Raw genomic sequence first — 10,532 nt, 5'->3', positions numbered from 1 at the left:
CACTGGCTCTTGCTTTGGAAGCTACAGCTCACACCCCACCCCACCCCCACCTTCACAAGTGAGCACTGTGTGGGCATGGCCCGATCATCTTTTACCAGCATACTTACCAGGAGGCACCACCACCACTCATGAACCAAGGACTGGCTGTAAGAGCAGTTACAGTAGGAGATTCTAGCCAGGGGCCTCTCAGGGCTGGACATGTGTTGGTGCCCGGCTGTACTTCCCTGGCCCTGCCACTCAGGGACTTTAAGCCCGCCTTCATTCCTCTGTGCCTGTTGCCTACTGCGAGACACTTTTATTATCATTTTTTAAAATTTTATTTATTTTACATCCTGGTCACAATTTCGCCTTCCTCTTCTCCTCCCAGCTCCTCCCCCATCCCAATCCACTCCTCCTCTGTTTCTGTTTAGGAAAGGGCAGGTCTCCCATGGACAAAGTTGCATTAAGACTAAGCACCTCGCCATGTATTAAGGATGGGCAATGCGACCCAGTACGAGGAGTAGGGTCCCTGAAGCCCATCCCAGCTGTTGGGAGTCCCACTAGAGGACCAAGCTACACAATGGAATATATATGCAGAGGGCCTAGGTCAGTCCCATGCCGGCTCCTCAGCTGTTGGTTCAGTCTCTGCAAGCCTGAGCCCAGTTAGTTGATTCCGTGAGTTTTCTCGTGGTGTCCTTGACCTTCTGGCTCCTACAATCCTTCCTTCCTCTCTTCCATAGGGTACCCTGAGCTCTGCCTAAGGCTTGGCTGTGGGTCTGCATCTGTTTCTCCTGTAAGATGCTTTAATGTATGTGAAGATTTTAGTGACTCTCAACCGGGCTGGCGCTGTCACACCTGGGGTTTGAGTCCCAGCCACCACTTCCAGTGACCTGAGGACAGATTTCACAAATAGGTAGGGCTTTGCACTCAGGTGTGGACTCATCCCAGCAAACACTTCCTGCTCCCATGTAGACCGAGGATCTGCAGCTGGGCAGGTCCCCTGGGCCCTCTGTGAGACTCTCCCCTGAGCTAGTTCACTCGCCATCACAGGCAAGACTGGGTGCAGATGGACTGAACTCCTGCGGGGCCACTACCTCCAGCATCAGCCTCTCTCCCTCCTGACACCTGTCACAATTTGTCCTCAGTGCTGCGGCCACCATCAGTGCCACACGGCACTAGGTGCACCTGGGTCAAGCAGTTCACATCACGCTCAGCACAGCTTCCTGCCCAGGCCACTCACAGATGGGCAGATGTCAAGTGTCTCACTTCCACTCCTGCCCCATAGCTCTCTGCATGCCAGTGATCAACGCGCCCAAAGAGAGTGAAGCAGTCACCCTGTTTAAAACCCTAGGGGGGCACAAAGGAAACTATCTCGACAGGGGACCCTGCATGAACTGACCCTTTCCATCTCCTCACACGTTTTCTCCTCCTCCTCCTCCTCCTCCTCCTCAGTTGCTGCATGCCAGCCACACTGCCTCGTCCCACAGGACTCCTCACCAACTTGGCGGTGACCACCCTTCCCCCGGAATGTCCTAGGTTGCTGCTTTTCTTCACACCGCCCCTCACCACTGAGCCGCTCTGTGCTGTGTCCCACAGGAAAGCAAGTACAGCCTCGCCCTCCCCTCAACTCTCCAAGGCCAGCGCAGTGAGCACTAGGATCTGCTGACAGTGTATGTGTGCATCCGTCATTTCTCCATGCAACCACCCTTATTGTGTGGAAACTGAGGCAGGCCATCTCAGCCACATTGGAAAAGTTACTGCCAGCTCCTCTGGCCCACAGAAGTTTTTGAAGATGTTACACAAATCGGTGTCTTACGATGTCCATCATATCCACTATCTCACTTCTTGTCAAATCAGTGGGAAGCCAGGTGTGGCGGCTCACACAAGCCAACTCAGCCACTGGGTGGTGAGGCTAGCTTGGGTTGGTTTTAGATCTTACCTCACAGAAAACCCCTAAATCTCAGTGAAAGAACACTGGCTCTGGCGTCCGGCAAGAGCACCTCTTGCTTCCCATGATGCTGGGCCAGCAACCTCTGTCCACCCACCATCCGTCTTCAGTGAAGACATCCAGAGCTGCTTTACAGCTGCCATGGAGACTCCTGGCACCGAACAGGGAAGGCCTGGGCAAAGCAGGCAGCGTTAATCTGCACTGGTACAGCTACCCAGGAAGGGGCATCTCCACCCTCCCCCGGCCATCGGTCACACGCTGGGCACTCAGGCGGCAGCAGCTGTGGTGAATGGAACAGTCCTGGTCCGGTTAGAACTCTGTTTTCACTCTGTAAACCCGACTTACCAGCTTCATCGCAAGGCACTTCATCTCTGCTCTGCCTCCCCGCTGCCTGAGATACACCGACTTCCTCCTCGACCTCCATGTGCTTCCAGACCTATGGATATGGAGCCGGGAAAACCCGCACGCTGCTGTGTTCTACCTGTCTGAAAGCTGCATGCCTGCTTTTCTATAAAAGAAAGGTTTGGAGTGTAGTCTCTCTGGGTCCCACCAAGCCCCAGCAGTCTGACAGCCCACTTATAAAATAAACACACAGACTCTTATATTATTTAAACTGTTTGGCCTAATGGCTCAGGCTTCTAGCTATCTAGTTCTTACATCTTAAATTAATCCATTTCCATAAATCTATACCTTGCCACGTGGCTCGTGGCTTACCGGCATCTTCACATGCTGCTTGTCATGGTGGTGGCTGGCAGTGACTCCCTCCACCTTCCTGTTCTCTCAATTCTCCTCTGTTAGTCCCGCCTATACTTCCTGCCTGGCCACTGGCCAATCAGTGTTTTATTTATTGACCAATCAGAGCAACACATTTGACATACAGACCGTCCCACTGCATTGGAGTACTATTTTTTTTTTTTCGTCTTTTTACTGCAACTCTCAAAAATATTTCAAGAATTTATCCTTACTATTTTTAGTTATGTGGATGTGTGTTTGGGAGGAGGGACAGGTTCATGAAAGTTTAGGTGCCTGAGGAGGCGGAGGCAGGCACTAGATTCCTTGGAACCTGAGTGCTGGGAACTGGAGTCCTTTGGAAGAGCAAGCACCACAAGGTCACCTCTCCAGGCCCTCAAAACACCTTCTATAACAAACTCCAAACACACCTGTGTAAAAATAACACACCTGAAACAAGCTTCAGAGAGCAGTCCACCGTGTCCCAGTCTACTCTGCTCTCTGAAAGTGATGGCCACACCCTACTAAACTGGCTTTAAGCAGTCTTCATACACACAACGAAACCCCACCAGGTTAGAGGGCAGACAGAGAAACACTATCCCACACTGAGTCCCCATTTATCCCTCAGGACGAGAGTGTTGCTCTCCGCTCATGGCCACCTGCCATGCATGAGGTCCACAGGCCGCTGTTTGGGAAGCTTGTTTGGACTGATCTCAAACACCCAGTTCTAGGGCTGGGGGATGCTGTTCAGTTGGTAGAGTACTTGCCTATCACGCATGAAGCCCTGGGCATCCATAAACCAGGTGTAACAGCACACACCTATACTCCAATGGATGTAGATCAGTTCAAGGCTATCCTCAATTACACAGCAAGTCTGAGGCCAGCCTGGGCTACTCACCCAGTTCTGCCTAGAACAGGCCTTATGTACATTAAGCTCCTGAGAACAGTGAACCACAGGTGACGGTGGCACAGCACTGTCACAGGCCACTTAACACACCCCACAGCCTGCGGTCCAGCCTCGTCCACAGCGTTCTCCCTGTGAGACCCACAGCCTGCGGTCCAGCCTCGTCCACAGCGTTCTCCCTGTGAGACTGCACAGCCTGTGGTCCAGCCTCGTCCACAGAGTTCTCCCTGTGAAACCCACAGCCTGTGGTCCAGCCTCGTCCACAGCGTTCTCCCTGTGAGACTGCACAGCCTGTGGTCCAGCCTCGTCCACAGCGTTCTCACTGTGAGACCCACAGCCTGTGGTCCAGCCTCGTCCACAGCGTTCTCCCTGTGAGACTGCACAGCCTGTGGTCCAGCCTCGTCCACAGCGTTCTCCCTGTGAGACTGCACAGCCTGTGGTCCAGCCTTGTCCACAGCGTTCTCACTGTGAGACCCACAGCCTGTGGTCCAGCCTCGTCCACAGCGCTCTCCCTGGGAGCCAGTCATTACAGCTACCCGACCATGGACCGCTTTCTCCCTCTCAGGCGCACCTCATCTAACTTCTTCAGCACTGGACTGGACTTCTTGGAGGACGCACCATAGCTCTTCAGAAAGGCTTCAAACACAGTCTCGGTGTGGGGGTGGGTGCTGAGGAAGGCCTTCTCTAGGACATAGAGGTCGACGCCTTTATCTTCCGGCAGTCCTGAAACAAAACTCAGCCCGAAGTCGATGAGCACAATGTGCAGCTGCTCCAGGGGCCGTTTCAGAAGCATGTTGGAGGTGGTGAGGTCCCCGTGAATGAGGTCTTCATCGTGCATTCGAGCCAGAACCTGCCCGATTCTCCTGGCCAAGCCCATGAGGCACTGGGGGTCTTTCTCAATCTCCATAGTGGACTGAATATAATCGCGAACAGTCACCGAGTCTTCGACTTCTTCCATATACAAGCAGTTAGAAGCATAGTCCACGAAGAAGACAACCGGAGCTGCTATTCCTGTAAGGAACACACGTGGTTAGTGAGTGCGTTCTTTATGAAGGCGGGCGTCACCTGCACAGGGAGCCGGTCTTTATGAAGGCGGGCGTCACCTGCACAGGGAGCCGGTCTTTATGAAGGTGGGCGTCACCTGCACAGGGAGCCGGTCTTTATGAAGGCAGGCGTCACCTGCACAGGGAGCCGGTCTTTATGAAGGTGGGCGTCACCTGCACAGAGGAGCCGGTCTTTATGAAGGCGTGTGTCACCTGCACAGGGAGCCGGTCTTTATGAAGGTGGGCGTCACCTGCACAGGGAGCCGGTCTTTATGAAGGCGGGCGTCACCTGCACAGGGAGCCGGTCTTTATGAAGGCGGGCGTCACCTGCACAGGGAGCCGGTCTTTATGAAGGTGGGCGTCACCTGCACAGGGAGCCGGTCTTTATGAAGGCAGGTGTCACCTGCACAGGGGAACCGGTCTTTATGAAGGCAGGCATCACCTGCACAGGGGAGCCGGTCTTTATGAAGGCGGGCGTCACCTGCACAGGGGAGCCAGATTTTCCGTCTAAATCTACTTACTCTGGAACAGGTGTAGGAATACGGTGGCAATGACATCTTAACCAGAAGCTTGCCCTGCTCACACCCTGCAGGACTAGGGCCTGAGACCAGCCCAGGGTACATCTGCAAGTGTCAAAGCTTGCTCCTCCTTTCTCAAGACACCTTAGGACCGAAATTCATTGCTACAAAAAAACAAACGAATCAAGAAGCCAGAAGGGAAGCCTCCTCCAGTCTGACAGCTTCTTCCTGACGAGCAGGAGGCTAAGTAGCATGTCATCTTACAGACTCATCTTTTTCCCAGAACGATGGGTTCAAATCTCAGCTCCCTCCTCATTAGCTGTGAAACCTCAAGGTTCCATTAGCTTCTGTGTCTCAGTTTCCACTACTGTGATGTGGTAACAAAAGCTCCGATAACTCCAGGAGTCTCTCCTGAATGTCAACCTCGTTCAGGACTCTCCTAGAAACTGGAGACCTGTCAATGATGGTAGCCACCATCTGCGTCTGATAAAACTTATAAAAGAAGGCAGAAAATATGAACACTACTTTGTAACTCCATTAACTCCGCCAGGGCAAGCCAGTCACTGTGGAGTCTCCCCAGATGGCCCTGCACCTATCAGTGCCCCGTGAGAGTCTACGCCTAAAAACCAGTAAGTGTAAAAGCAAAGGGTCCACGCTTCTGAGCCACAGATAGCCCACCTGGTGGCTGTGGAACCTTGGGTACTTTCCCTTTGTGCCTCAGTTTCTCTGGAGGGCAGTTTTGTTGGTGGGGGTGTAAATAATGTTCTTAAGAAAAAAAGAATCATTTAATGAAATCAGACATTTATTGACTGCTTTGTCAACAAACAACATGTGACACATAGACCTTCTCTAATGATCACAACATCCCTGAGATTCCCACCACACACAAGGAAACTGAGGCGCGCGGATGGGGGGGTCGGGGGGGTCGGGTGCTAAACGACTTGCTGAAGGGCCAGGCGGGAAGCAGGGCTTAGAATCTGAATCCGCAGAGCCTGGCTTGTCAGGGCACCTGCTGCTTAAAACTACCAAACAGAAGGGGGAGGACGAAACGGTAGAAACGGGGAAACTGAGGCTAAAGGACAAGTTGAGAGGCAGCTGCGGAGCTGCGCGCGAACCAAGCAGAATGGCGTTCCCGCGCTACGCCGTGAGTTCCTAAGCATCGCCGTTCCGTTTGGTCTCCTCGGCCTCAGAGCCCGGTCCTGTCCCGTCCCGTCCGGTCTCCCCGGTCTCAGAGCCCGGTCCAGTCCCGTCCCGTCCGGTCTCCCCGGCCTCGTAGCCCCGTCCCGCCCCGTCCCGTCCGGTCTCCCCGGCCTCGGAGCCCCATCCCGTCCCGTCCGGTCTCCCCGGCCTCAGAGCCCGGTCCAGTCCAGTCCCGTCCCGTCCGGTCTCCCCGGCCTCGGAGCCCTGTCCAGTCCCGTCCTGTCCGGTCTCCCCGGCCTCGGAGCCCTGTCCAGTCCCGTCCCGTCCGGTCTCCCCGGCCTCGGAACCCCGTCCCGCCCCGTCCTGTCCGGTCTCCCCGGCCTCGGAGCCCGGTCCCGCCCCGTCCGATCTCCCCGGCCTCGGAGCCCGGTCCAGTCCCGTCCCGTCCGGTCTCCCCGGCCTCGGAGCCCCGTCCCGCCCCGTCCCGTCCATCTCACCCGCGCGGCGGCAGCGGAGCAGCGCGCGCGCCTCCTGCACCGTCCTCCGCCGGCCGAGCCGCGCCTCCAGCGCCGGGTGCCGGTAGCTCTTGGGGAAGCGGTGCTTCACCACGGCCGCGCGGCCCTGGAAGCGGCCGCGGAAGACGCGCGCCTCGGCGCCCTGCTGCACCAGCTCCAGGCCGCTCAGGAAGAGGCGGCTCCGCTCGCGCGCCGCGGCCAGCGCCTCGGCCTCCGCCTCCCGCTCCGAGGACGCCTCGGCCATGCCTCCGGCTCGTCCCGACCCCGGCAGCGCCGCTTCCGCTCGCTTCGGAAATCCTCGAGCCTCTTCCGCCACACGACACCGTCCCGCCCCCCACTTCCGCCCTCCCAGAGCGGTTCCGCCTGGCGACCGTCCTGAGCTCGGGCTCTCGGGACGCGCGACTTGACCCTTCCCGCAGTTCTTCGTCTATCTCCGTGAGCGCTCGGCAACTTTCGGTCAACAGCTTCTCACTTTCGGCTTTCTCCGGAAAGCCGGTTGGTGATGCTCAGGCTTTGAGAGCCGGCTCCAAGTTGGAGGGAGGCTCTTTTGGGAAAACTCTTTTGTGGACGCTCTGCTCCTTTCTGCTAGGGTACTTTCCTTTTTCCTTCCCTTTCTGTTCTTTTTCTTTTCTTTCCTTTCCTTGTTCCCTTTTTCTTTTTCTTCCTTTTTGAAACAGGGTCTCGCTGTGTAGCTCAGGTTAGCTTCGAACTCATGATCTTCCCACTTCAATCTATGGAAAATTGATCTTTAAGCTGGGAGGGAGGAAGAGGCTAGGCAGAACTTTCTACCTGGACGCCACCGGTGCCTGGCATCAGCGTGTCAGCAGCCAGCACCATCCCTGATTCTGCTGGGGCCAGGGCTTATCAGAATAAAAGAGGCTGATTTCGTGATGCCGGTGGTCAGGATCCCTCTTCACATGGCCTCTGACCTTCCTGCACCCGCCCCACGCTCCTTGGGATGCTGTTGAAAATACAGAAGAGAAGCCCTTTGAACCTGGGGTTGCTATGGCACCAGCATCCTGGCCCTGTGGTTTCGATCATACTCATGACAGAGCCCTTTTCACACATCAGAGCCTGTGTGTGGGCAGGATGTTTTCCAGCAAAGCTCACCCAGAACCGGTTCCCTCTACATCCCCCAGTGCTCACGTTTGTAGCTTCATTTTTTGTTTGTGTCCACACAGCCATTGCTATGGTGACCAAAACCATTTGAACCCTTGCCTTAGGAATCCACAGCGCAAAGGTGCTGACAGAGCCAAGCTTGCTAAAGTCAGACTGGGTTTAGCTCTTTAAACCCGAATCAAATTTTCAATGACTTCCTACTATGCTGAGGATAGAGTACCTAAACCTTAATTCAGCCCATGAGACCCTGCAGGGAACTCCTGCATCTCTTGTAGGCCCTTCCCTCACCAGACGACCCCCCACCTGCTCCCTCTGTACAGAACCTTTGCATCTGCTGTTTCCTCTGGGAGAAATGTTCTTCCAGCCCCTCATCACCTAGATCCGTGTAGATATATCTTTTATTCACAACTCCACGGTCACTTTCTAGACAAGCCCTTCCTGGCCTCTCTGAGGAGAGGGAGTCCAATTTTTATCAGCCCTAGTTTTCTGGTTTCCAATCTGTCTCGGATTCCCTTTGGTTTTGTTCATGAGACTACTTAATTGATTCTTATCTCGCTCTATGTAGCTAGCAGCCAGGCAGAGGACTGTGTGGACCCCACGGTTTCCCCCAGCGCCAGAAGTGGGTACTGGCCTCTTTGGGATGGAAAAAAAATAGAGCTGGTGCATACCTGTGATGCCAGTGCTCAGAGGCTGAGGCAGGAGGCTGCAAACCCGAATTACTTAGTGAGACTTGAGGTATCTAAATTCAAATTTTGACCTTTTAAAAATATTTTAGGGGCTGGAGAGATGGCTCAGTGGTTGAGAGCACTGACTGTTCTTCCAGAGGACCCGGTTCAGTTCCCAGCACCCACATGGCAGCTCACAACTGTCTCTGATGCCAGTTCCAGGGACCCAACACCCATGGTAAAACACCAATACACACTATAAACAAACAAACAAACAAACAAACAAACAAATAAATAAATTCTCTCTTTTTTTGAGAATTTCATGTATTTTGTGACTTTTAACTCTCGAACAGTAAAGGGAAGTTGATGACTTCTTATCTCTCTGGGTGCTGAAAGGGTAGTTTAGAGATATGGTGCTGAATGAGAAAATAAGTTGCCTGGAGAGATGGGAGACAGGCTAGTCCTCAGGTGGCCTCTGTAACTTTGCAGAAGAGCAGGAAGCTGATGACTGACGGTGGCAGGGACCCTCTTCGTTTGGCTATTTCTGGGAGCAGGTCTGGGTGTGAAGTCATGTCAGAAGGGAGTGTGGTAGGACGGGAGGCTTCATCCAGTGAGAAGCCGGTTGGCCAGCTACATTCCATGAGGGGCAGCAAGTTCCTGCTCAGAACAAGAGCCAATGCAGAGAGCTAGTGTCTTCTGTCATGGGGAGGGTCCTAAGAATATGGAATTCTATCCAGGAAGAGGGGTGGGGAGGGGCTGGAAGCCTGCAGCAGAGAGCGGCCCCCTCCAGGACAAGGGCTGTCCTTGGCAGCTGTGAGAGCTCACCTCTCAGCTAGCTCTGTGCATGCGGGGCTCCTAGATGGTTTCATCCTTTCAAGAAGTCTGCCACTGCAGAGAGAAGCAGAGTTTGTCTCTCTCTAGCTCTTGCCCAGACTGTAAGCAAACCCCCTCCTTTCATCAATTCTTGCCTCCTAGATTTTGGACAAAGCCTGCCACAGTGACCCTGAGACCCCTGGGTCACTGAGGCACTGCTTCCCAACAGCCATGGGTGAGAGTCACCCACCCCGGGGTGACTTACAAGGTGCTCCTGGCCTGCCCCAGCAGCAGAGCGGGGACAGAACATGTCTCCACATGGCTTTTGTTACTGAGTAGACCTTTATAACTTGACATTTTTACCACCATATACAGTATATTCTCAACCAGAGGTGAATCGCATATATAGTATGTTGTATGTAAGTTCAGATGGTGCCAAACATATTTCCCTTTCCTTTTTTTTTTTTTTAATTTCTCATGGCAGGGTTTCTCTGTGTAGTCCTGGCTGCTCTGGAACTCACTCTGTAGAACAAGCTGGCCTTGAACTCACAAAGATCTGCCTGCCTCCGCCTCCCGAGTGCTGGGACTAAAGGCGTGCGCTACCACCACCTGCTTATTTCCCCTTTCTTTAAGCTTGCTTGTTACTTGTTACCGCCCTAGTCATGAGTAATGAAAATGTCCCTACCCTGGATGGCACTACACCCAAGGGAGGCCTCTAATCTCCCCACCCCCACACACAAGTGTACCCTCAGATCCCAGGGCAGCATCAATCTTCAGCCACCAGGCCAAGTAGATCTGACAGACTTTCCTGTGGGGGACGAATTTGGGGGACCAGCTTATCTCGTCTAGGCAAAGTGGGGCAATCTGTGGTGATATTGTGTCCCCCAATATATTGTGCATCCTAATAAACTTATCTGGGGTCAGAGGACAGAACAGCCACTAGATATAGAGGCCAGAAAATGGTGGCACACATACCTTTAATGCTAGCATTCCAGAAGCAGAGATCCGTCTGGATCTCTGTGAGTTCAAAGCCACACTGGACCAGGCATGGTGACACACGCCTTTAATTACAGGAAGTGATAGCAGGAAGCAGAAAGGTATTTAAGGAGTGAGGACCAGGAACTAGGCCTGGTTAAGCTTTTAGGCTTTTGAGTAGCAA

At 53.9% G+C, this 10,532-nt stretch overlaps 1 protein-coding gene across 2 annotated transcripts; it reads right to left on the bottom strand.

Annotated features, from left to right (window-relative positions):
* Window positions 1-2,526: 2,526 nt before the first annotated feature.
* On the bottom strand, window positions 2,527-7,113 carry Tp53rk (TP53 regulating kinase). Of its 2 annotated transcripts, XR_013050936.1 has the most exons (3): window positions 6,759-7,104; window positions 4,042-4,571; window positions 2,527-3,661 (listed from the first exon to the last, which is right to left on the bottom strand). XR_013050936.1 is itself a non-coding variant. In XM_076571147.1 (2 exons), exons 1-2 carry the CDS (start codon window positions 7,018-7,020, stop codon window positions 4,093-4,095), a joined length of 741 nt encoding a protein of 246 aa, XP_076427262.1. In that variant the 5' UTR covers window positions 7,021-7,113; the 3' UTR covers window positions 2,527-4,092. The 2 variants fall into 2 exon arrangements, 1 of the variants encoding a protein (XP_076427262.1); XM_076571147.1 differs by having other exon boundaries at window positions 2,527-4,571; window positions 6,759-7,113.
* Window positions 7,114-10,532: the final 3,419 nt, after the last annotated feature.

Source organism: Peromyscus maniculatus, chromosome 4 (genome assembly GCF_049852395.1).
Source record: "Peromyscus maniculatus bairdii isolate BWxNUB_F1_BW_parent chromosome 4, HU_Pman_BW_mat_3.1, whole genome shotgun sequence".
NCBI lineage: Eukaryota > Metazoa > Chordata > Mammalia > Rodentia > Cricetidae > Peromyscus > Peromyscus maniculatus.
The sequence above is the reverse complement of the archived record's forward strand: the minus strand, read 5'-3'. Positions and strand labels throughout refer to the sequence as shown.